Source organism: Mustelus asterias, chromosome 4, assembly GCF_964213995.1.
Source record: "Mustelus asterias chromosome 4, sMusAst1.hap1.1, whole genome shotgun sequence".
In the NCBI taxonomy this organism is placed as follows: domain Eukaryota; kingdom Metazoa; phylum Chordata; class Chondrichthyes; order Carcharhiniformes; family Triakidae; genus Mustelus; species Mustelus asterias.
Genome location: NC_135804.1, coordinates 52030142 through 52057726, shown reverse-complemented (window position 1 = coordinate 52057726; position 27585 = coordinate 52030142). Strand labels below are relative to the sequence as shown.

The following is a 27585-nucleotide window of genomic DNA, read 5'->3' as shown; positions in this document are numbered from 1 at the left end:
TTTCTTTATTAAGGACGCTGTGAAGTCCGTCGAATAGAATGTCTCCTAAGTTGTGAGAAACTGGAAGAAGACCGCCTTGTCTGAAAGGACAGTAAGAAGTCTCACAACACCAGGTTAAAGTCCAACACGTTTATTTGGTAGCACAAGCTTTCGGAATGCTGCCCTTCCATCACTCACCTGATGAAGGGGCAGCGCTCCGAAAGCTCGTGCTACTAAATAAACCTGTTGGACTTTAACCTGGTGTTGTGAGACTTCTTACCATGCCTACCCCAGCCCAACGCCGACATCTCGACATCATGTCTCAAAGGAATCTGTTTAAATCTTAAAATAGACCTGTATGATTGGAAAGGTTGATACTTCAGTGTGTTCCATGTGTGCAGAGGTAATAATTACACATGAATGAGTTATTGCTTTGTGCTTCGCAGAGGATGAATGAAGTGCTCAGTGGAGCTGAGGTTTGGATACCTGGAATTTTTAGATGATGTTATTGCTTTATTTTGGCGCTGACTCAGGTCTGTCACAAAATTAATTTCAATGCATTTTCTTGTGTAAAGCCTTTAACTCTTTGCATGTCTCATGTTGAAGATTGTAGTTTTGTTCTTTATTGGAGATGACTACGAGCTTTCCTTACATAATCACTTGACATGACTCTGGGAATGGTGCATTGCATAGATAAAATGTAGAGCCTCTGATTTCTTGGACTGCTTTCAGTTGCCTGAGATGTCCAGAGGGGAATTTTCCAACGCATTTGTGCCCTGGGTTTTTCTTACTGTTTTGCCGCTCCCAAGAGATTAAACAGTTGCCGGGGAGGAGAGTAGGAAATATCTAGTCATGATGCTTCAGACACCATAAATGTGGGACAGGCTGGTAAGACCAGCTGAGCTGTTCCTGTCTGTTAGTTTTCTGAATTCCTATCTTTGTATTACAAGACAGTTTTAATTTGTCTATTTTAGTGGTCATTATTAATGATATATAACTCAGTATAACATTTCCAGTCAATCCATATAAACTTCACTATTCCTCCCACACGGCATGTTTCTAGTAAGCAATAAGACATATTTTCCTAATTCTTTAGATTGATATTCTGTAACCCATGTTTCTCCCATCGAGGCTTACTGTCTATATTATAAATAGTCATTCTCACTAAATACTGCGGAAGAGAAAATTCTTTCCAGGTATGATTCATTTATAGATACAATCATTCATTGTTGGCTACTTGGCAAGGTCAAGGAAGAGTACTTGGCAGAATTGAATTCTGCCAGACTTGTTGAGCAATCCAACTGGATCAGGAGCACAATTATATGCTTTGCACTATTGACAAAATCTGTTGCTTCAGGCCAAATTTAAGAACCAGTCAGAACTCTGTCTCCACCAGCTGTTTGTACAGCCTATAAATTTGGACAAACTAGCAGAATACAATTGTCAGCATCTCTGCATTTCCATTTTTGGGGGAGATAGTGGCATAGGGATAATGTCACTGGATGAGTAATCCAGGGGCCCAGGCTAATGTTCTTGGGACAGGGGTTCGAATCCCACCATGGAAGCTGGTGCAAATTAAATTAAATTAATAAATCTGGAATTGAAAGCTAGGCGTGGTGATGGCGACAGAAACTATCATTGATTTTCATAAAAACCCATGTGGTTCACTAATGGTGTTTATGGAAGTGTAGGGTTTGTTTCTTCTTCAGAATAAACTTGAGCACGACTGGTTCAAAGTAAATACTCCTTGATTTAAACATCTTTTATTAGCATTTTACAGAAAGCAAAATAAGAATTACTTAAGAGAGAGAGAAAGGGAGAGAGAGAGAAAAAAGCAGCAAAAGCCAGCCAGTATTGTGATGGTCAAAAAACTCAAAACATAGTCTGGATCGAACTAACTAAACATCGATCTGTGTCTACAATATAACTGAATACTTATCTTGTATCATTAAAAAGCTTGGTACAAGCAGTCTCCAGCTGCATTAACAATTGGCCTCTGTGGCCCTGGAAGCTTCTGTTTACCTTGTGAACAAGCTTGTTTACCTTACATTGTACTTTCAGAGAATGTAGCTAAGTTTCTAGGCTGGACCCAGAATTCCAAGCTGATGTGGCCAAATTACTTTAAGTTAGCTTAAAGCATAGCACAATTAGTTACATTAGGCAGAAATACCTTAAAATGAAGTCTTTTAACTGGGCAAACCATACAGAGGATCCAACTGGAAGGAAATCTGTCGACCTTACCTGGTCTGGCCTACATGTTACTCCAGATCCACAGCAATGTGGTTGACTCTTAACTGCCCTCGAAATGGCCAAGCAAGCCACTCAGTTCAAGGGTGATTAATTGAATTAATTTGAAACTGCCCTTTGTGCCAGCATTGTTATACACTTGTCTTCACACATCCATTATTATCCCTTATTGATCTCACCAGCTTCTTTTCCCAGGCTTTTCTTACAAACTGAAACTAAAACACAAACATTGTTCACTTGTGTCATTTGAATTCCATTGCTTGATATCAAGACAAATGGCCTGTTAAATGGTTTCTACAATCAGAATGAAAAAAGCAGAAAATACTGGATTCACTCAACAGGGTCAGGCGGCATTTATGGAGAGAGAAACGGGGGTTAATGTTTCAGCTCAATGTTTGGAAGATGTTGGAGACAAACAGCCTTTAAGCAAATGTTGTCGGGGGAAGAAAGGCTAGGACTGGAGAATGGGGGTGGAAGAAAGAACAAAGAGTGATTAAATGACAATGATGTGAGGTAAAAGTACAAATGGGACAGGTGACAAACAAAGAATGATGTCCTGCCTCAGAAGTAAGCGTGAAGTGTATTTCAGCTGAGCAGCCTGTGGCAGCTACATCTCCTGATAAAGATGTTAATTTACCAAGACTCTTCAATGCTGGAATGTGATGATTAACCTAACCATCACATAGTCTGTTTTAACTGTGAGGAGGATGCAGAGATGCTTCAGTGTTATTTGGATAACCTGAGTGAGTGGGCAAATGCATGGCAGATGCAGCACATGTGGATCAATGCAAGGTTATCCACTTTGGTAGCAAAAACAGGAAGGCAGATTATTATCTGAAAGGCTATAAAGTAAGAGAGGGGAATGAGCAATGAGACTTGGGTGTTCTCGTACACCAGTTGCTGAAGGTAAGCAGGTGCAGCAGGCGGTGAAGAAGGCAAATGGAATGTTGACTGTCATAGCGAGAGAATTCGAGTACAGCAACAGGGATGTTTTGCTGCAATTGTACAGGGCCTTGGTGAGGCCAGACTTGGAACATTGTGTGCAGTTTTGGTCACCTTATCTGAGGAAGGATGTTCCTGCTAAAGCGGGAGTCCAGAGAAGGTTTACCAGACCGATTCCTGGGATGGCAGAACTGACATACGAGGAGAGATTGAGTCGGTTGGATTATATTCGCTGGGATTAGATGAGGGGGCATCTCAAAGCAACCTATAAAATTCTAACAGGATTTGATTTGGTTTATTATTGTCACATGTATTGGTATACAGTGAAAATATTGTTTCTTGCGTGCTATACAGGCAAAGCATACCGTTCATAGAGAAGGAAAGGAGAAGGTGCAAAATGCAGTGTTACAGTCATAGCTAGGGTGTAACTAGACAGGGTAGACACGGGAAGGATGTTCCCAATTGTGGGGGTGTCCAGAACCAGGGACCATAGTCTAAGGATACGGGGTAAACCTTTAAGGACTGAGATGAGGAGAAATGTTTTCACCCAGAAACTGGAATGCCGATGGAACTTGCTACCACAGAAAGCAGTTGAAGTCAAAACATTGCGTGATTTCAAGAAGGAGTTAGATATAACTTTTAGGGTGAAGGGGATCATGGGAAATGGGGGGAAGGGCAGGACCAGGCTATTGAGTTGGATGATCAGTCATGATCATAATGAATGGTGGAGCAGGCTCAAAGGGCCGAATGGCCTACTCCTGTTTCTATTTTTGATGTTTCTCTCGTTACCCTGTGTCCTCATCCCTCATTTTCCATTTTCAAGTTTGGACCAATTGTCAGATGCAGTTGGACAAAGTAGGAGCATTCTATTGAGGCAACGCAAAGCAGATTTTCAAAATCTAAAGATTTTCAGTTATACAGCAATCCTGATCACCTTGGACACTCCAAAGTATTTTACTGAGGTACATCAGATGAGTAGTCATTGTTGTAATGTGTGAATCATAGAATCCCTACAGTGCAGAGGAGGTCATTCAGCCCATCAAGTCTGCACTAACCCTCTGACAGAGTATTCCCCCAGGCCTTTTAACCCCTACCCTATTTCTGTAAACACACACATTTACCATGGCTAATCCCATCTAACCTACATATTTTGGGACACCAAGGGGCAATATAACATGGCCAATCCACTTAACCTGCACATCTTTGGACTGTGGGAGGCAATCAGAACATCCGGAGGAAACCCATGCAGATATGGGGAGAATGTGCAAACTCCACACAGTCACCCAAGACCAGAATTGAACCCGTGTCCTTGGCGCTTTGAGGCAGCAGTGCTAACCACGTGCCACCCAATGGCTGTCAATTTGTGCAAAAGTAGCACTGTTGCCTCACAGCATTGAGGGACCTCCAGGGACCCAGGTTCAATTCTGGCCTTGAGTGACTGGCTGTGTGGATTGGCCACCAGATAATCGTTTTCTTGTGATGCTGTTTGAGAACATAATCCAGGATGCCAGAGATAATTCCTCTTTTTTTGAAATAGTGCCATGTTATCTTTTGCAGCTGTACAAAACTCTGGTGCGGCCACATTTGGAGTATTGCGTACAGTTCTGGTCGCCGCATTATAGGAAGGATGTGGAAGCATTGGAAAGGGTGCAGAGGAGATTTACCAGGATGCTGCCTGGTATGGTGGGAAGGTCTTATGAGGAAAGGCTGAGTGACTTGAGGCTGTTTTCATTAGAGAGAAGAAGGTTAAGAGGTGACTTAATAGAGGCATACAAGATGATCAGAGGATTAGATAGGGTGGACAGTGTAAGCCTTTTTCCTCGGATGGTGATGGCTAGCACGAGGGGACATAGCTTTAAATTGAGGGGTGATAGATATAGGACAGATGTCAGAGGTAGGTTCTTTACTCAGAGAGTAGTAAGGGCGTGGAATGCCCTGCCTGCAGCAGTGGTGGACTCGTCAACATTAAGGGCATTTAAAGGGTCATTGGATGAACATATGGATGATATTGGAATAGTGTAGGTTAGATGGGCTTTAGATTGGTTTCACAGGTCGGCGCAACATCGAGGGCCGAAGGGCCTGTACTGCGCTGTAATGTTCTATGTTCTATGAGAGGCGAGCCAGGATCTCAATTTAACATCTCATCCATAAGATGACACCTTCGACAATGCAGCACCCCCTCAGTACGGAACTGAAGTGTCAGCCTAGAATTGGCACTAAATTCCCTGGAGTAAGACTTTAATCTGAAAACATCTGAATCTGAGGCACGAGTGTTACTGAGTCACCAATGCCCCTGAAAGGGAGCCTTAGAAACAGGCGCAGTCCAGCCTGATTCTACAGGCTTTATTTTGCAAGCAGTCAAATGAGAATCAAAATGATATTTAAAACTAAAAAACATCCACGGCAGTCTCCTTGACAGGGAGAAAGAGACAGTTAGTCCTTCATCAGTAACTCTTCCTGCATATCATAGAATCCCTACAGCCCATCAGGTCTGCATCAACTCTCTGACACTAAGGGGCAATTTAGCATGGCCAATCCACCTAACGTGCACATCCTTGGACTGGGAGGAAACCGGAGCACCCGGAGAACACCCACACAGACACAATGAGAACATGCAAACTCCACACAGCCAGTCACTCAAGGCCAGAATTGAACCTGGGTCCCTGGAGGTCCCTCAATGCTGTGAGGCAACAGTGCTAACCACTGTGCCACTGTGCCGCCCTATCTGAAAGATAAATCAGTCCTTTAATGTATCTGAACTAAGAGAAGAAATAAAGAGAACTAAAAGGCAGAATGCTCAAGCTGGATTTTTATTGAAAAGCTGGGATAGAAGTGAAAACACCTGGTGATCATAAAAGTAATTAATTAAAAGAATAAAAGTTTGCATAGGGCATTGAAATACAAATAGAAAATAGAAACATTCATCAGGGTAACCACCATCTGAAACTTGAAAGCACAGTGTTCTGTTGAAGGATTCATATTTGCAATACCAACCCAACTCCCACTCTCTTCCACCAGATGCCCATGCCACCCACCCTCACCCTTACCCATTCTATTCCAAACTACCCCAGCCTCTGGTTACATGGGAAAGAAAGTTAAGTGTATTGAAGTTGATATTCACCAGCAGGTGCACAGGTGAGTTACTGTTCTGTAACCAGCGCTGAGCTTGATTAGAGAAAGCAGCGGAGTAGGTTAAAGTTGGAAAAGCCAATTTGGGAATGGGAGAGGAGAGTTCAAGTGGTGCAGCCTAGGGAAGGCTGTGTTCGTGCTGTAATCAGAATGGAGGTGTTTAGCAATGTAGTTTTCTAATCCGCCTTTGGTCACTCCAGAGGTGATTGCATTCTGAAGAGTGAAAGAATATTTTGTTCATAGTGTTAAAATAATGGCAGACTGCTTGTTCCAGAAATTGGGAAGTGCTACACCATGCCCAGCCACAGACCACAAACTACTCACATCATCACAGAGCCGTAGACATTTATAGCATGGGAGGAGATCACTTGTCTCATTGTGTCAATGCCGGTCCTACTCTAGAGCAAGCCCAAACTAATCCAAACGTCCTGTATCTGTCTCTGCTTCAAATACTTATCTAATTTTCCCTTTAAAAGATGGAAATGGCTCTGCCTCACCTGCTCCCTGTAGCAAAGTGTTCAAAGTTCTGAAAGTCTCCTGTGGAAAGACCCTCTCTCCTACTGGCCAATTTATGACTCCTGATGAGTGACTCGCCCCAATCAGAGGAAATAGCTTTTCCTTGGTCACCGAATCAAAATCCTTTGTAACTTCTCCTTCATGCTTTCTTTATTCAAACAGATGCAGTGTCAGAAACTTAAATCTGTCCTTGTAACTGGTTTTTCATCCCTGGCAGTATTCTTTGCTCTCCCCTTTCTGTGACTTTGATGTCCCTTTTTTCAATGGGGGAAACCACATTACACGCAGTACTCCAACGGACTAGCCCATTTGTTAAACAAAAAAATTAAATTAGTTCTTTACTCTTAAAACACAAAGAATTAAACAGCTACCAGCTTGTTCTAAGCTCCCGCCCCAAGACTGGAAATTCCTGCCCGATTTCAATGGACCTTTAAACAGTCCGCCAAATTTTCCGTCCCGCCTGTTACGGTTCCCGCGGCGGGCGGGGCCAGAAATGTTTCTGCTGCCGTGGTCCTGTAATCTTACCTTCTGTTTTTTAATCCTGCTGCTGTTTTTTCCTCTGATGGGGTGAGATATTGTGGCCCACAGACATTTCCATGACTACCATCTGCTTGCTGCTTCTGATCAGCTGACAGAAGATGCTATTGTATAATGGGGGAGGGGCAGGGGGAGATTACTGGCAGCCTCTGGGGTACTCAGTGGCACTAATGTTGAATTGATTGTTCTTTAACTCGCTGGCTCTTGTTAAAACAAAATCCATTATTTCCAGTTTGAAACAGAGTGACACCAAAATGTGCTTTTAGGAGGTAAATCTTCAGATCTTTCTAAAGAGGCACATCTCTCCTCCTCACAGGTCGAATTTGAATGTATTAATGCCAAGAAACAGAAGAAGAAAAAGAACTATAAGAATTCCGGAATAATTGTCGTTAAATCTTGCAAGGTAAAGGTTTTCTGTCATTAGAATGCAGTCCTTTTGTTCAAAATCTAATTGCATGAGAAGGTTAACAACTAACCGTCTATTTTAATAAGATTTGAACAGCTTTTAGCACACTAATTATGTAAATGATATGTGAAGATTGCCTCAAATAGTGTGACCTGTGATTATAATAATGTGTAAATTAACTCATTATGTGTACAGCTGGTAAATTATTTTAAGATATGTAAACAGGGCCAGACAAATGCTTACAGTTGTGCCTTCATTTGCTTCAGGTAACTAGGGATTATTCCTTCTTGGATTATATCCTTGGTGGCTGCCAGCTGATGTTCACTGTGAGTACAAGTTTCTCAATCTTCCTTGACGTTCCCTCATGATTTTTTTTGTCAATAGATAGACAATTCAAGGCAAACATGTGTATGTCAACCTCAGTTGGGTCCTGGAAATAATCTCAATGAACCTGAAGCACAGACTTGCTATTACTGACCACAAGTTGTGAGGTTGATAAATGATGTGGAGATGCCAGCGTTGGACTGGGGTAAACACAGTAAGAGTTTTAACAACACCAGGTTAAAGTCCAACAGGTTTATTTGGGTAGCAAATGCCATTAGCTTTCAGAGGGTTGCTCCTTCGTCAGATGGTCCACTCCATCTGATGAAGGAGCAGCGCTCTAAAAGCTAATGGCATTTGCTACCAAATAAACCTGTTGGACTTTAACCTGGTGTTGTTAAAACTCTTACTAGGTTGATAAATGATCATCTGACAACTTGGCCCTAGCTATGTTATCAAAATTGACACTCAAAGATGGGGAAAGATTGTAACAATGTCACTGGATTGGTAATCCAGAGACCCAGGTTAATCCTCTGGGGACATGAGTTCAAATCCCATCAAGGCAGCTGATGGAATTTAAATTCAGTTAATAAACCTGGAATATAAAGAATGTCACAGTAACGGCGACCATGACAACTATCAAGTATGAAGTTTATTTATAAGTGTCACAAGTAGGCTTCATTACACTGCAATGAAGTTACTGTGAAAATCTCCTAGTCGCCACACTCCGGCGCCTGTTTGGGTACACAGAGGGAGAATTTAGCATGGCCAATGCACCTAACCAGCATATCTTTCGGACTGTGGGAAGAAACCGGAACACCCAGAGGAAACCCATGCAGACATGGGGAGTATGTGCAAACTCCGCACAGATAGTGACCCAAGCCATGAATCGAACCCAGGTCCCTGACGCTGTGAGGCAGTAGTTCTTACTACTATGCCACTGTGCCACTCTTATCATTATACGAACCCAGCTGGTTTACTAATATCTCTTTAGGGAAGGAAATCTGCTGTCCTTACCTGGTCTGGTCTACATATGACTCAGAGCACAGAATTGTGGGTGACTTTAAATTGCCAGTTGCGATGGCTTAGCAAGCCACTGGGTTGAAGGGCAATTAGGGATGGGGCAACAAATGTTAGCCTTGCAAGCAATGCCCACATTCCATGAAAGAATAAAGAAAAAACAACTGGTGTTGTCCAGCTGGACACATTCCTGGAGGTTTCACCACATGATCTCTTTGCTCCAACCACTCACCATTGGTCTTCTAAGATGTCCAGCCTTGCAAAGCAGCACTTTTCTATACCAAGAGTAAAATAGAGTCATGGAGTCACAGAGGTCTACAGCACAGAAAAAGGCCCTTCAGCCCCTCGATACTACATCTTCCAGCACTTGGTCCATAGTCTTGTAATGCCTTGAACAGATGCTTAGGCTGCAAGATGAACGACAGCAAGTTCCGGCGATTTTAAAACAAAATCAACATCAAAGCAATAAATTGCCCATTTAAAAAAGAGTAATTAATAAAACTGACCGTTAAAAAGTGCCAAACAGCGGAGTTGACCTGTAAAAGTTTTTTTGCCTTTTTGCTTAAGAAGCAGAACTAGAGGCAGACAGACTAGGCCCCAAATTCTGATCACCGAGGCAAGGGGAAGGGATTGGTCCTGAGCTAAGAAGATGGGTTTTAGTAACACAGACTTTGCCTTCGCCTCTGGTGTCATTCATATGGAAAGAGGGGTCGGAAGCAGGTTGCTCTCAGTCTGGGTTTCTTCCTCTCCTAGCCTGCTTAGTTGATAGCCATTTGGAGAGGGAGGAGAAGGGGGCAAGGGTACATATGTCCAGCTGACTACCAGCCTTAGAGTTCTTGCTATAACCCGCTCACTTGCCCAGCTTCCCTTACTCACTCACTCACTCACACAGACTCACACTCACACAGACTCACTCACTCTTACAGAATCACTCACATAGACTCACTCATTCACATGGACTCTCACTCAAATAGACTCACTCACATGGACTCACATAGACTCACTCATTCACATGGACTCTCATTCATGCATTCTCACATGGACTCACTCATGCCCCACCTGGGCCTGGGAAGTTCAAACATCTTACCACTGCCTCCCTGGCCTGCTCTGCCATCTTGACCATTTTGTTCTTTCAGGGGACTGGTGTCAGAGTAGGAGGGTGAGAGAGAAAGAGTGTGGTCAGAGGCAAAAAGAGCGTGCTCTGTGGAAACAAAGAGAAGCCTCCCACTGCCTGCTGATCTTCCAGGGAAAGTTAATGGAGGATTTGATACAGATTATCAAAATCATGGTTCGTTTTTATACAATAAATGTGGAAAATCTGTTGAAAACATTTGGTTTTGCCTTTAGGTTCCCCAAGCCAATCAAGGAGCTTAGCTCTAGAACTAGGGGAACATGACTGGAAGTTTACTTGTTGTTAGAGGATAAAATCATCATACTAATGATGTGGTTAAAGCCAGCAATCCTGAATATTGCTATGTTGACTTGTTCAGGTTGTGGTTTCGCCTTCTTCGAAGTAATGACCTGCCATTCCTTTTCATTTGTAGGCATATTTACAAATTCAAATTTTCAAATGAGCAGTTTGCCTTCTCTAGCTTCCCCATGGTCTCCGAGTAGCTCACCTGCTCACTATTACAGGTAGGGTGACCTTCCTGTAACAATGGGACAAGCATAACGCTGCTTCCATTCCCTATCTGCAATCTCTGCTGCTTGCATGACACTGGTTAGTTGGTGGGTGTGGAAAATTGCATCCAACTTAGCAGCAGGTCACCCAAAACATTGCGATATGGAAGGGTAGGCCATGTGTTTGCAGGGCCTGCTTCTCAACCAGGAGGGACTAACTGGTCTGAATCCAATCTCAACGTCTATTCACAGTCATGGCAAACATTCATCAACAACAACTCACAGTTACGTCAATTACCTTAAAATAATAAAATGTCCCATGGGGTTTCACAGGAACATAATCAGACAACAAACCTAACACCAAGCCCAAAAAAAGAGACAATTAGGACAGTCAGCCAATCTTGATCAAAGTGGAGAGAGGTTTTAAGGAGTGTCTTAAAGAAACAAGGAGGTGGAGAGAGGTTCCAGGTGGCTAAAATGCAGCCACCAAAAGCAGGGATTAAGTGAGTCAGGAATGCTCAAGAGGCCAGAATTGGAGGAATGCAGAGGATGTGGAGAGTTCAACTGAAGTTTCAGCTAAGATTTAGAATCATACAGACTCCACCTATGTGCCTCTTTAAATTCATTATTTAAATAGCTCCACTTAATCTTATAGGGATGTTGCTTGTGTGCAGCCTACTTGTTCCCTGCACTGACAGAGTCCCAGTTACCACACACATCTGCGTGGCTCAGAATAAACACTGATCCCACTCCAATGGCTCTTTCCCATAGCCCTGCAAATTCTCCCTTTTCAGACATGTATCCAATTCCTTATCTACTTGAAAAGTAACTATTGAATCTACTTACACCAGATCAGGACAACTTGCTGCATTCCCAAAAAATTAGATTCTCCCCATCTCCTCTAGCTCTTTTGGCTTAAATGGGTGTCCTTTGGCTGTTGGTCTGCCAATACAAAGACATTCTAACTTGGTGAGGAGAGAGAAGAGAACTAGGTTGGGCAGGAAAAGCCTTCTTGAGACATATAATCAAATGACAAAACAGTGAACCGATGGCAGATTGAGAATCTGAAGTGCAGGTTTGTAAGAGCACTGTCAGTAAGTGGTAAATTTGGACTGACCCTGGAAATGTGATCATTTGGTACATTTGATAAATGTTCTATTGGACATGGCAATGAATTCAGTGGAAGCTGTTAATTCATCTGCAATGTGAATTAGATGCTGAACTAATTGGAATTTTGATGTGATTTATTATTGTCACATGTATTAGCATACAGTGAAAAGTATTGTTTCTTGCGTGTTAGACAGACAAAGCAAACCGCTCATAGAGAAGACAACGAGAGAGTGCAAAATGTAGTGTTACAGTCATAGCTAGGGTGTAGAGAAAGATCAACTTAATGTGAAGTAGCTCCATTCAAAAGTCTGAAGGCAGCAGGGAAGAATCTGTTCTTGAATCGGTTGGTACGTGACCTCAGACTTTTGTATCTTTTTCCAAAGGAAGAAGGCAGGAGGGAATATGTCCGGGGTGCGTGGGGTCCTTAATTATGATGGCCACTTTGCCGAGGCAGCGGGAAGTGTAGACAGAGTCAATGGATGGGAGGCTGGTTTGCATGATGGATTGGGCTACATTCACGACCCTTTGTAGTTTCTTGCGGTCTTGGGCAGAGCAGGAGCCATACCAAGCTGTGATACAACCAGAAAGAATGCTTTCTATGGTGCATCTGTAAAAGTTGGTGAGAGTCGTAGCTGACATGCCAAATTTCCTTAGTCTCCTGAGAAAGTAGAGGTATTGGTGGGCTTTCTTAACTATAGTGTCGGCATGGAGGGACCAGGACAGGTTGTTGGTGATCTGAACACCTAAAAACTTGAAGCTCTCGACCCTTTCTACTTCTTCCCCATTAATGTAGACAGGGGCATGTTCTCCGCTACGCTTCCTAAAGTCAATGACAATCTCCTTCATTTTGTTGACATTGAGGGAGAGATTATTGTCGTCGCATCAGTTCACCAGACTCTCTATCTCATTCCTGTACTCTGTCTCGTCATTGTTTGAGATCTGACCCACTACTGTAGTGTCGTCAGCAAACTTGAAAATTGAGTTGGACGGGAATTTAGCCACACAGTGATAGGTGTATAGGGGATCTAGATGGAGGCTGAGAACACAGCCTTGTGGGGCACCAGTATTGAGGATGATTGTGGAGCAGGTGTTGTTGCCTATCCTTACTGATTTGTACTATGAATGGTTTGCTTTGTCTGTATAATGCTCAAGAAACAATACTTTTCACTGTATACCAATACATGTGACAATAATAAATCAAATCAAACCAAAGCCAAATGAAAAAATATTTTCATGCAGCAAGTGGTTTGGGTCTGGAATGCACTGCCTGGCAGTGTGGTGGAGCCGAGTTCAATCGAGGCATTCAAGACGGCATTTGATGATTGTTTGAATAGAAACAATGTGCAGGGGTACGGGGAAAAGGCAGGAGAATGGCACTAAGCCATAATGCTTGTTCGGAGAGACTTTGCAGACACAGTGGGTCAAATGGCCTCCTTCTGTACCGTAACAGTTCTGTGACGCAATGTATCTTTCCTGTGTGGGACTATAAGCCGACTCTGACTGTGCTACAGTTTCTGGCCTCATTTCCTGGAGGTTGGGAAATGTCTGATGTTTCATCCGTTGAACGGTCTGGTGCAAATGCTGAGCATGTCTATCAGAGTTCAATATCTCGCCTCTATCCTGGGGAAAGAACCACACAGGAAAAGAAAATGCATTTCTCTTCTTCAGATCAAACTGGACTGTAAACTGAAAAGAAAGAAAACGATTGTAATTAATTCTTCGTGCCCTGTGCCAGCGAGAACAGAGAATTTGACACTCAGCTACATGCCCGCAGCTACATACAGCCATATCAAAATCTTCAGTGCTATGTGTTCTTGTTGTCTTTTGGTTCCCAGACATTGGTAATGATCATGCTTTAAGCTTCTAAAGATGAGCATTCTTTATGTAACTCCAGGCTGCCTTGTAAACAAGAAGGACCAGTTTTAACTGCTTCTGTTGCACAATAAGAAGTCTCACAACACCAGGTTAGAGTCCAACAGGTTTATTTGGTAGCAAAAGCCACTAGCTTTCGGAGCGCTGCTCCTTCGTCAGGTAAGTGGGAGTTCTGTTCACAAACAGGGCATATAAAGACACAAACTCAATTTACAAAATAATGGTTGGAATGCGAGTCTTTACAAGTAATCAAGTCTTAAAGGTACAGACAATGTGAGTGGAGAGAGCGTTAAGCACAGGTTAAAGAGATGTGTATTGTCTCCAGACAGTGAGATTTTGCAAGCCCAGGCAAGTCGTGGGGGTTACAGATAGTGCAACATGAACCCAAGATCCCGGTTGAGGCCGTCCTCATGTGTCCGGAATTTGGCTATCAGTCTCTGCTCAGCGACTCTGCATTGTTGTGTGTCGTGAAGGCCGCCTTGGAGAACGCTTACCCGAAGATCAGAGGCCGAATGCCCGTGACCGCTGAAGTGTTCCCCAACAGGAAGAGAACACTCTTGCCTGGTGATTGTCGAGCAGTGTTCATTCATCCGTTGTCATAGTGTCTGCATGGTTTCCCCAGTGTACCATGCCTCGGGACAACCTTTCCTTTCAGGTAGACAACGTTGGCCGAGTTGCAAGAGTATGTACCGTGTACCTGGTGGATGATGTTCTCACGTGAGATGATGGCATCCGTGTCGATGATCCGGCACATCTTGCAGAGGTTGCTGTGGCAGGGTTGTGTGGTGTCGTGGTCACTGTTCTCCTGAAGGCTGGGTAGTTTGCTGCGGACAATGGTCTGTTTGAGGTTGTGCGGTTGTTTGAAGGCAAGAAGTGGGGGTGTGGGGATGGCCTTGGTGAGATGTCCGTCTTCATCAATGACATGTTGAAGGCTCCGGAGAAGATGTCGTAGCTTCTCTGCTCCGGGGAAGTACTGGACGACGAAGGGTACTCTGTCCGCTGTGTCCCGTGTTTGTCTTCTGAAGAGGTTGGTGAGGTTTCTCGCTGTGGCGCTGTTACACAACACAGCTGTTACACAACACAGCAGTCTCTAGTGCAGCCATAAAATGTGGCCTCCTGGAGCACTTACGCATAACAATTAGTTCCTAGCTAATTAGTTCTTAGCTCTTTACAGATAATACAACAATATTTAACACTTGCTGATCCTATCTAATAAGAAACAGTAAGCGGACAACTGCCACCTAAACCTCCTCACACAGGGATCTAAATAACTAGTAACTGCAAAATGCAAATCATGATAACCAGTAACTGTCGAAAATTAAAGGCTTTCAGCTGAAATAATGAATTGCTATTATGTTGGGGGCTATTTACCACTTCGTAACTCTAGATTTTTTGACTTTCATATCTTGCATCATTCTCCCACCTCCCATACTTTGGGAATGTCTTCACTGGCCTTGCTTTCTAGTTGAAGCAATCAATAACGCACCATCAAATCAAACACAAAACCTGGTTTATCAGGTATTATTTTGCTACCTCCACAGATCCATCTCCAGCCCTTGATAAATGGTCCAAATGATCAGAGGATCATACAAGCAGGCGTCACCCATTCAGCCTATCGAGCCTGTTCCACTGTTCAGTACGGTCATGATTAATCATCCATTTCAGTGCCCAGTGCCTTTTCCTCACAATGTCTCCATGTCCTGTCATTGGTGTTCAGAAATATGGCAATCTCTGCTTTAAACTTTATACAGTAAGAAGTTTAACAACACCAGGTTAAAGTCCAACAGGTTTATTTGGTAGCAAAAGCCACACAAGCTTTCGGAGCTGCAAGCCCCTTCTTCAGGTGAGTGGGAATTCTGTTCACAAACAGAGCATATAAAGACACAAACTCAATTTACATGAATAATGGTTGGAATGCGAATACTTACAACTAATCAAGTCTTTAAGAAACAAAACAATGTGAGTGGAGAGAGCATCAAGACAGGCTAAAAAGATGTGTATTGTCTCCAGACAAGACAGCCAGTGAAACTCTGTGGGGGTTACAAATAGTGTGCCATGAACCCAATATCCCGGTTGAGGCCGTCCTCGTGTGTGCGGAACTTGGCTATCAGTTTCTGCTCAGCGACTCTGCGCCGTCGTGTGTCGCGAAGGCCGCCTTGGAGAACGCTTACCCGAATTTAAACTTTATACTCAATGACTAAGCTTCCACAGCCCTCTGGGGTAAAGAATTCCAAAGATTCACAATACTTTCTGGAAAGATATTTCTCCTCATCTTGGTCCTAGGTGACATCCCCTTTATTTTGAAATTGTGCCCCCTGGTTCTAGACTCCCCAATCAGGGGAAATATCTTATCTGCAAAAACCCTGTCTATCCCTGTAAGTATTTTGTAGGTTTAAATGAGATCATCTCTCATTCTTCAAAACCGTAGTGAATGCAGACCTAGTCCCCCCAATCTCTCTTCATAGGGCAATCCCGCCATCCCAGGAATAAGTCTGGTGAACCTTTTTACACTCCCTCAGTGGCAATAATATCCATCCTAAAGTAAGAGGACCAAAACTGCACGCAGTATTCCAGGTATGATCTAACCAGGGTTCTGTACAATTGAAGCAAGACCTCACTACTTCTGTACTCAAATTTTTTTGCAATAAAGGCTACCATTCCATTAGCCTTCCTAATAGCTTGCTGCACCTGCATGTTAGCTTTTAGTGACTTATAGACAGGTCCCTTTGTACATCTACACTTTCTAATGTCTTAGAAAAGAAATGCTCTGTACATCTGTTCCTCCCACCAAAGTGGATAACCTCACATTTTTCCGTATTATATTCCACCTGCATGTCCATGCCCACTCGCTAAGTCTGTCCAAATCCCCTGGTAGCCACTTTGCATCTTCTTCACAACACATATTCCTGCCTAGTTTTGTGTCATCTGTGAACTTGGAAATATTACATTTGGTCCCCATGTCCAAATCATTGATATATACTGTGAATATCTGGGCCCATGTACTGATCCTAGCAGTAACCCTCGATCTCACACAGCCTGCCAAAACAAGAATGACCAGGTTGCTCCTACTCTCTGTATATTACCAGTATATTACCTCCTATTTCCATGTGGTTTAATTTTGCTAGCCAACCTCCTGTGCGTGACTTTAGCAAAAGCATCTGAAAATCCAATACACTGTGGGTGATCAGTGGAGACCACTCCCGCTGTCTGCAGGAATGCCGGCGGTGTTTCAAGATCTGGAAGTTGTGAATCTTACCAGCGAGATCGTGATTTTGGATCTTCCCCGCCCTTCGTCAGCAACATCAGCTGGTTCACACCCATGAGGGGCGTGAACCTGCTTTACATGAGTTTAAATAGATTTCAATATTATTAACCCACCCCCTCGCAACATATTGACCCCTGCTGTGCATTGGCACGGTTTACAACAGGTTCACCGAGATGTGAACCTGTTGTGGGGGTCTCCCCAGGGGCGTAAAGCTAAGTATGGCCCTGGGGGAGAGGGACATGACCAGGCATTGTCCTGGCTATTTCCCTGGCATTGCCCCTTGGCACAGGTTGGCACTGCCAGGTTGGCACCATACTAACCTGGCAGTGCTAACCTGTGTCATGGGGTAGGAGCCCCATAGTGGGGGGGTTCATTTAGATTTGGTTATGGGCTGGGAACGGACAGAGGAGCAAAAGATGCCGGTGAAACATACCCCCTTGATTTTTTTACAGACAGTGTTGTTAGATCTGGATAGAAAACCAACGTGTTTCTCTGGAGAGAAACTTGCCATTTTTCTCGTCGGCAACTACAGTCTGCCATTCTTTGGTTAGATTTCACCCACTACCTCCACTGATTTCCCTTTATCAATTCTGTTTGTAACATCCTCAAAAAACCCCGACAGATTTGTCAAACACGATTTCCCATTCATAAATCCATGCTGACTATGCCCAATCAGATCCAAGTATCCATTTATCATATCTATTCAACTTGATTCTAACATTTTCCCTATGACTGCTGTAAGGCTGGCAGATCTATCGTTTCCTGTTTCATTTCTCCCTCCCTTCTCAAATTGTGGGGTGATAGCATTACATTAGACCTCAATTTAGTTTTGAAACACATTTGAACCAGTTAGCACTAAGAGCTGAGTGCAGATGTTGTGCTTTGAACCACTGTCCAGACACATTTAAGTACACCTATTGTGGGCTGGAAATAGTGGCCACGCAAATATATAACAACATATATCCCATTTATCATCTCTTTTCCTGAAAGATGAAATAACAAGCTGTCACAAATCTGAATGTAGCATGTATTTCTATACATGTCGCCTTGCATGCTGTGGGAACCCAGAGAAAGCTAACTACTTCTCTATGAAGATCTTAGCTTGTTCAGTTCCAATAGACTGTGAGTTTTCTTCACAGTTCCCTGCTTTTTATAGCTCCTGATCAGTTGCCAAGGCTCATTAGAAATTCATAACAGGAGGCCTCATTCAAAAAAAAAGCAGACTACTATATTCATAACTGGAATGAACACAAAGCCTTTATATTTCTGAAAATTACATTATGCTACAGCTCAAATTTGTTAACAGGACGACTACAACAACCAATTGTACAACATTACATAGAATGTTCAGCACACAAACATGTTTACCCTGCTAATCCCCCTGATACTAAAGGGTGAATTTTTCCCTTCCGCCCTCCACGGGAATCAGAGCAGGTGAGGAGCAGACCACGGAAAGGTCCGTTGACCTTGGGCAGGAATTTCCAATTTCAGGACGAGCGCAGTCGGAAAATCCCGCCCTAAGGGTCAGTTCAGCTTAGCCAATCAACCTAACCTGCACATCTTTGGAGTGTGGGAGGAAACCCATGCAGACACAGTGAGAATGTGCAAACTTCTTACAGAAAGTCACCCGAGGCCGGAATTGAACTCGGGTCCCTGGCGCTGTGAGGCAGCAGTGCTAACCACTGTGCCACCATGCATATCCCTTTTGCCCGAATGTATTTATCTGGTTTTCCCTCAGATGCACTCGTACCATCCACATGTTTTAAAAATAGTTGCAGTTCATTGTGCTTGATTTAAAGATACAGCTATTAGATTCAAACAACCAGAATTGTTTCTTTCTTGTCAGATACAATCATACAGTCATGGGACGGCACGGTGGCACAGTGGTTAGCACAGCTGCCTCACAGCGCCACGGACCCGGGTTCAATTCCAGCCTCGGGTCAGTGTCTGTGGAGTTTGCACATTCTTCCCGTGTCTGTGTGGGTTTCCTCCGGGTGCTCTGGTTTCCTCCCATGGTCCAAAGATGTGTGTATTAGGTGGATTGACCATGCCAATTTCCCTTACTGTCAGGGGGATTAGCAAGGGTAAATGCATAGGGTTACGGGGATAGGACCTGGGTGGGATTGTGATTGGTGCAGACTCGATGGGCCGAATGGCCTCCTTCTGCACTGTAGGGATTCTATATCCACATAATTGACGGTGAACACATTTTCTTGGACACTCAACCACTGTGTTTAAGAGTGTGCCAGAGAGGTTTGATTCAAGTCATGATGCTATACTGTCTAAGCAAATTTGACGAGTAGCATCCTAAGGATAAAAAGGATGTAGCAAGTCAGGCTAAATTTAAATAGGTAAAGTAGGTTTATTAGAATAAATTAATCTTACCAGTCAACTCAAATTGCACAGTCTATCTTTCTGAACACAGATTATAATTGTTTTGGCTTTGAGATAATATTGGATTAAGATAATTAGTTCATAATTATATGCAAATTAATCCACAGTTCGATTAATTCAAGACCCCCTGTAAACCATGTTTGGTCTTATAGAGGCCAGATTTGTTGGTGGGCTTGAGTTCAGGAATTAATATGCACCACAGTGTACTTTCCTCTAATAAATAACGGCCCTACGCGGCTCTTCAATGAATTATGGCTTTTCCATATCACTATCGAAAAGGAAACATTCTGTCTAAAGCTCCTATTGACCAGGCAGAGTGCCAAAGTACATCATTGCGAGAGGTTTTTGGAGGGCTGCCAGCCTGAAGGCAGGAATCTAGTGGATGTGTTTAAATCCCACTGCAAGAGTGGAATAATCAGCGGAATACAACTGAACAGCAGAAAGCTCAACCTTCGAATGAATGAGCACATCACCGAGCACACCAAGCTGAAGAAAGGAGCCCTGCTCCTCCACCCTACTGACGGACAAATCAACCTCCAAACCTCCTATTGGTTGGTTGTTCTCAAAAATCTTGGGTCTTTAAATAGAATCCTTAGGGCGAGGATGTTTGTTTCAAATAATCCTCATTTTATTGAAGGAAGCAACGGGGTATCATTGAATGTAAAAATGTTGTCAAAGGAAAGGAAATAGGATGGTTTCAGTAGTAACCAAGCTTACATACATGCCACTGATACATTGAAACCCCCTCCCCTCCTCCCACTCCACCCAACCCCGTTAGTGTAATTTGAATTTCATAGTTATTAAAATGTGCATTAAAAAATCCCACTGTGTCTAAAATAACGGAGGAAAAGGTTGACTGGCACCAATTGGACATGAGGCTATCTGACCAACTATGGCATATGTTGATCAATACCAGCCCGAGGACTGAATTAAAATTAATTTTGAGCCTCACTTAAATGCCAGTGGCAGCGGCAAAGGACAAACAAGCTTTCCATTGCAGCCCACCATAGGGCAGAAGAGGGCTGTGAGCATGATTGCTGGAGGGGGGTAAGAGCAGGAGTCTGAACCTGGGAGAAGGTGGGCCACAGTGCACCAGCAACAGGCTGGAGTATTCTTGTGGGCCCAAGCGAAGCTCATTCTACTTTTCCTAGACATATAAAAGTAAAAAGTGGATATCGCTTGGGGTCCCTTTTGATGAATAGTTAGGGCTCTCCAGACCTGGTACCATAGGCATGGAGCAGCATAAACTTGATTTCACATCAGACGTCCAAAATCCAATGTATGACTCCAGGAATCTAGTGGATGTGTTTAAATCCCACTGCAAGAGTGGAATAATCAGCGGAATACAACTGAACAACAGAAAGCTCAACCTTCGAATGAATGAGCACATCACCGAGCACACCAAGCTGAAGAAAGGAGCCCTGCCCCTCCACCCTACTGACGGACAAATCAACCTCCAAACCTCCTGTTGGTTGGTTGTTCTCAAAAATCTTGGGTCCTTAAATAGAATCCAAAAGAAGCTATAATTCATTGAAGAGCCGCATAGGGCCGTTATTTATTAGAGGAAAGTACACTGTGGTGCATATTAATTCCTGAACTCAAGCCCACCAACAAATCTGGCCTCTATAAGACCAAACATGGTTTACAAGTGGTCTTGAATTAATCGAACTGTGGATTAATTTGCACATAATTATGAACTAATTGTCTTAATCCAATATTATCTCAATGCCAAAACAATTATAGTCTGTGTTCAGAAAGATGGACTGTGCAATTTGAGTTGACTGGTCGGATTAATTTATTCTAATAAACCTACTTTACCTATTTAAATTTAGCCTGACTTGCTACATCCTTTTTATCCTTAGGATGCTACTCGTCAAATTTGCTTATATAAGGAACTGCCATCCAGCACATGTCTTGTCCAGAATGAGATGACAGATGGCAATGTAAAATTTTGGAGTCTATGATGCTCATTTCACAGGCGCACAAGGAATAGACACAAGTTGAAATTTTCCCCCTACCTCCTCCCGTCCCTGTACAGACAATAAACCTGGATCACTGAGAATATTTGTTTGTTCGTGTGTTGTACAAACAGCAATTTCAACAAGAAACAATCGACTATTCTGCCTTGTCTGTGCATAATTCCATTGCTCATGACTAATGTTCCCAAATCTTTCCCACTCATAATAAAATTGTCGGGCTGATCTCCAATGTGTATCGCAGTTTGCAAGATTAAGACTGCTACAACATGCTAATAATTCTCTTGCCTCAGGCATGTTCTTTTCTCCCGTGTGTAACTCTTGCATTTAGCAATGAGGAAATGAGAAATGGAACAATTTCATTCAGATCAATTGATTCGAATTAGTGCTGTGATCCATGTAAACAGCACTAATTCACTCAGAGGTAGAACATGTAGTGTGCTTTCTAAGACTGCACATATTTCATTTTAATTTGTCTTCCTTTCATTTGCTGAAGGCAACATCTTTTGTAAAGCACAAACAATACTGCATGCCTGGAGGTTTTCGGACAGTTTAATCATTTCCTTTCGGTGCGGTATTTTAAATCAAATACTGAATGATTTGCTTTCCCTTTTCCATTCTGATTTCTAATGGAGGAATAAAAAGAAAAAAAAAGAAAGGATTTGTATTTATATGGTGCCTTTTATGGCCATCACAAATTGCTGTGAAGCCAATGAAGTATTGTTGAAGTGCAATCGCTATTGTAATTAAGGAAATGCAGCAGCCAATTTGCACACAGCGAACTCGCACTAACAGCAATGTAATAATTACCAGATAATGGTGATCTTGGTTAAGGAGTAAATATTGTCTGGGATATCATGAATGACACCCCTGCTCGTCTTCGAAATAATGCCACAAGATCTTTTGGGCCTGATTCTCCCATCCCGACACGCACTTTTATTTGGCGTGTCAGGTTGGGAGATGCGCATGTCGGCCATTTTGCGGGATTTGTGCATGCGTTCCCAACACATGGGCATCTCTCACAGCCGGAGAGCAGGCACAGTTGGGACCACACTGGGAACCGGCGGGAAGACAGTTAAGTGATTTAAATCTGTTTCTAATGCAATTTAAATGTCATTATCAGCCCGGCACAGAGTTCACCGGGCCCGAAAGCATCTCCCACCCAACCAGGAGTATTTCACTCTGAAGGGTTTCGAGTAACTCCCCACTTGCAGGGATCTAGCGAGAGGCCCCACCGGAGTGAAGGGGGGCAATCGGGGCCACCAAGGGGGTTAGGTGGCAAAGGGGTGATGCCCCCTGGCATTGGCCCATGCCTGGGGCACCTTAGCACTGCCCACTTGGCATCGGGCAGTGCCAAGGTGGTGAGGCCAAGGGGAGGGGCCTGTTGTGGGCAGGGCCAAGGGGGCGATCAACGGGGGTGGGGTGTCCCGCTGCCACTCTGCAGATAGGATCAATTGGGGCTGGAGGGAGGCCAGTGAGTGCAGGGGCAGGGGGGGGCGGGGGCGCTGGAGATTGTGGTGCTGTGGAATGGGGGGTGGGGGGTCAGGGCTGGCCCGGGGATGCTTGTGCGATTGGGCCGTGGAGGGGGTGTTGGAGGGGCAGCACAGCGATCGAGTTGGCCGGCAAACTGCAATCTGACAGTTCGGGGCCACTGAGCATGTGCAGAGTTCCGGAACTCCAGCGTGAATAGGCCCCGCCCCCCCGAACTTTCAATGAGATTCACGATTGTGACCTCTGCATTGCACAGAGTGTGGGAGATTCGAGTCTGAACCCCCAATGAAGGAACAATCGTGAATTACACCATTTTTCTCGCCAGTTCTGCACTTAGAACTGTTTTGGGAGAATCGGGCCCTTTAAGTCCACAAGAGAGAGCTGATGGTGTCTCGGGAAAGGTTTACTGTTCAGCTTGGGAGCAGTGAGTCAGGAAATCAACCGAACTCAAGCAGTCCAAAGGCTTGTGTTGTGGCAGGTTCCTCCTGGCTGTTATTTGTCAGTGAATCATCCTTTGTGCACTCGAGTCAGGATGGAGGTTTCGTGTACAGCTTCATTAGGGCACCAAAATATAGGCAAATATATTTAAACAAAGACTTGCCACATGTTCACCGTACTGGCACACGAATTATATGTTTTGCCTTCACAGTGCGATTTCAATAGAACAAGCGAAGGCCCTTGCATTATAGGACTTTTAAAAAGAATAGGCTTTATATTTGGTTTGGTTTTTGTTGCCATGTTTATGATAGTATTTTAGTGTTGTGTCCTTTTTAAAACTGACTTTCTCTAATATGTTACTTTTGGGAGAGTCTATAGTAACTCAACTCGGTAAATTCTGTCCTTAATCTAAAGGGAACACAATCTATGGTTACTCACCAGACAAATAAGTTACAGTATAAGTGAAACATTTATTGGAATTCTGCAGAGAAAAGGGGGCATGATAACAAGGTTTTCCAAGATCAACTCTTATTGGAGATCAGGAGGCAATGAGACATGTATGTGTAAGTTGCAAAGTCCCACACTGGAAAGCAGATGAAAATAAAACTTATTTGGGACAGGAGTCCAGTTCCAGATTTTGTTATGGAAGCACAACAGGTGAAAGAAGGCATCCCGAGGAGGCCACCATTGTCCTTCCAATCATATCCGCAGGCCTTGGTGCACTTTGTCGCACCTAGGATCAAAGGTTACGAGGAAAAGGCGGGACAGTGGGGTTGAGAAACATGAGCCATGATCGAAAGGCAGAGCAGACTCGATGGGCTGAACGGCCTAATTCTACTCCTATATCTTATGGTCTTACCTATCTGCAAAGGACTGAGGGCAGTTTCTTCCATTGATTCTAGATTAGCAGCTTGACAGAACTTTGCCATGTGTTGCGAAGGCACCTGCGACATAGGTACTGCCCTGGCTGCCAGTGCCAGTCAAGGCTGCCACCAACATCTTCAATCTTTCTCCTACGCATTGCAAGCCGGCACTCGCTTACTGCACTGACGATGCATGTGTCAAACAAGTGACTTGGGCTTGAAATTCATAACACCAATTTTGGCAGAGACAGTTGAGTAAAGAATGATGGAATGTGGATTGTAAGCTCAAGTGCACTGTTCAAATTGAGTTTAATACTGCTCTGATCATCTGTACCTCTCAAAAATAGATTAATAAGCATTAGGGAAATCCAATGGGAGAAGTGGGATCATTCTGACTTGAACCCATGCAGCACTCTGTAGCTGTGCATTCACATCTTTCATTTATTTTGTGTTGCCAAACAGTGCCATGTCAAGGGATAACCAATCTGACAAGCTTCAAGATCAAAACGCAAGCAGTTTTACTGATGTCCCCGCACCCAGAGGTGCAAGCATTCCAAATGTTTATTGTGATTTACAGCTTACATTTCAAGGAGTGAGGGGCAGGAAACGAAAAACGAGGGGGGACAAAAGATGCATGTACTAAAGGCAAAGAGCAAACAGAGCAACGGGAAATAATGAGTCACAGAGACAAGTTTAAGGAAAGGGAGAAGCAAAGCCTGAGATGCACAATGATGAGAACCTGTATGTTAGAAACAGGCTACGAATAGAGGCTGTTATATTTATCAGCATTTGTTGCACCTATTGTGTTGTTTTGTAAAAACAAGTTTTTAAGTGGTCACATGCCCTGACTATTGCCAGAGATAGATTTGGCACTAAGCTGTACAGGGCATCTATTGTCAGGAGCTTGTATCCGTACATACGAGAGATACAGGGAGATAAGGTGGTTTCTATGGTGATCGCTACGGTGTGAAACGGCTGTATCTGAACTTGGCTGTTAAACACTGGGCCTTTGTACATTGAAAGCACTGGGATTGAATCAATCGAATGCTCTGCTCTTTTCCATTCTCAAGCAAATCTGCTGTGGGTGATCAAAGTATTTTGTTTATTATTTATTCAGCTCTATGCAGAAGAGGCTTTTTTTAGAGCTGCAATCTGATCACGTGATCCAAATAAAAGCTTCCTCTTCCATTCCTGCAAATGCCAGCCTTGAATTTTAGTTGCCTGAAAGCCTCTTTGCAGGCTGGAGGCGTTAAAATGAATACAGGAATTTTTTTTACTGCGTGCGGTGTTTGTTTCTCCCAAGAATTTCCAAACAGAATACTGGGGTTAAACAGAAATTTACAGTAAACAGAAATGAGTAGAAAAACTATTTACAGTAAAACAGAACACAGAGCCACACCCAGTCAAAAGCTTCGATGAAGATTAATCATTTCTTCGCTCTGATTTCAGTTCTGCAGATCGTGTTGCACAAAGCTAAAGGCTCCTGTGAAAAAGGATTTGATGCTGACCTGTACTGATGCAGTTATATGTAACAGTCTCCATTAGTGACTTATATCTAACTTAGGAGGCAGAATTTTACCTTCCCCCCTGGAGGGTTTGTAGGTTTGTGGGGGGGTGGGGTGGATGAAGTTTCTCGGCTGGCTTTCCTGTCAGGCTCCTGCCCGCTCTCCCTAACCTCTCCACAATTTTATGCTTGGAAGGTTGAGGCCTAGGCCAGCCAGCCCTCCCTTGCCCCAATTGAACAAAGAACAGTACAACACAAGAACAGGCCTTCCAAGCCTGCGCCGATCATGATACCTGTAAAACCGTATGCACTTAGAGTCCATATCCTTCCATTCCCATCCTATTCATGTACTCGTCTAGATGCCCCTTAAATGCTGCGATCGTACCTGCTCCCAGGTACGATAAGTGGCTAATTATTAAGTCCCCCAAGTGGCTAATTATTGATCACTTAAGGGCCGTTTCACGCCCAGCCCAGCTGGGAGGAGTTCAGGGGCAGAGGGGAAGGCCAAAAAGTAACTGTGTTCAGGCCTCAGGCTAGAAAGGTGTGGGGGAACCTCTGTCAGCAGCCTCCTTTTAACATCGGGACTTCCATCCCTCCCTTCCTCCTGAGTAATAGGTGGAAGTCCCATCTCCAGCCAATAAATGCTTGTCGGAGCACAAAATGACTTTGGCCAGGCAGTATTGGCAAGGATGTTCTTTTCGCTGACTCCTTGGAGGGCGGGAATTGAAACCCCACTATCCTAAAAATGAGATGTGTTAAATCTCCATATTCTAGATTGTAAATAAATTCCCTTGAGTGAAAATTCCAGGGAGACAAGCGCATGATTACAGATCACAATACTACCCATGGAGCAGGAAACCACTCAGTGTAATGTTGTTTTTGGCAGTAAAAGATAATCAAAAGGGTAGCATGGACAAGTTGGGCCGAAGGGCCTGTTTCCACGCTGTAAACCTCTATGACTCTACATTGGTGGGGAGCCAAGATGAAAGTTAACTTTTTGTCCCCAGGGATTAATGTTCTCCAAACGTCCCAGTTCATCACATGCACATACTAACGCCTTCGCCTGTTGACTAGGTGGATTTATGGGGGGGGCGGTACTGGCATGTCTGTGTAGTGGGGGAGAGAAAGAGGGAGATGCCAGCGATGGCTTTTGGTGGGGGGAGATGTTGGCTTTGATGGTGTAGGGTGGGGGTATGGTGAGATGCCGGCTTTGATGGAGGCATGGGGAAGAGTAATGGCAACTTTGATCACAGGGGGCAAATGGTGGCTTTGAATGTGTGGTGGGGGAGGAGCCCCTGAGGCCACCGTGGTGGAGTGGGGGAAGGTTATTTCTTAGTCTGAACGGAAATGCCCCGATCTCAGCGCAAGCGGCTTTACTTGCATGTTTAGGCCCGTCCCTCAAAATAATGGTGTGAAACACGCCATGCCCCCCCACCATTTGTTTTGACAAAGTGCCATAATATCTGGAGAGAAAACCTGCCTGTTTTTCTGGAGAGAAACATGACGGTTTTCAGTCAGATCCTGACACTTTGCAATTTTTTGTAAAATTCCACCCAATATGTACAAAGTTATTATAGGTATATCTATAAAAAAGGAACAATATTAAAAAAAATATTTTAAAAAGATTAATCAGAACTCCCACCCACCTGACGAAGGGACAGCCTGTTCTGAAAGCTAGTGGCTTTTGCTACCAAATAAACCTGTTGGACTTTAACCTGGTGTTGTTAGACTTCTTACTGACCTTACTGACCAGGCAGTGAAGTTGAAAATGGTACCTCACTAGGGCCTCTCCAGAGGCTAAAATTCGGGCCTTCAACTCTCCCCTGCCCTTCTCTGCTTTCCACCCCTCCTCATTTCTGATTTATGATGTCCCAAGTAGGAAGGGAATTCACAATTCAAATGGAGTTGGGAGTGACAATGGACTATTTTCCGATAACTTGACACGAGTAGTCATT

The 27585-nt window shown here is 43.8% G+C and overlaps 1 protein-coding gene across 2 annotated transcripts in view; it reads left to right on the top strand.

Moving 5' to 3' along the window:
* Nucleotides 1-27585, top strand: part of cpne2 (copine II) — a 242180-nt gene that overhangs the window by 82932 nt on the left and 131663 nt on the right. For both annotated transcript variants that reach the window (XM_078211019.1, XM_078211020.1), the window contains exons 9-10: nt 7667-7753; nt 8023-8082. In XM_078211019.1, coding sequence (XP_078067145.1) covers nt 7667-7753; nt 8023-8082 — 147 coding nt within the window. The remainder of the gene's footprint in view (nt 1-7666; nt 7754-8022; nt 8083-27585) is intronic.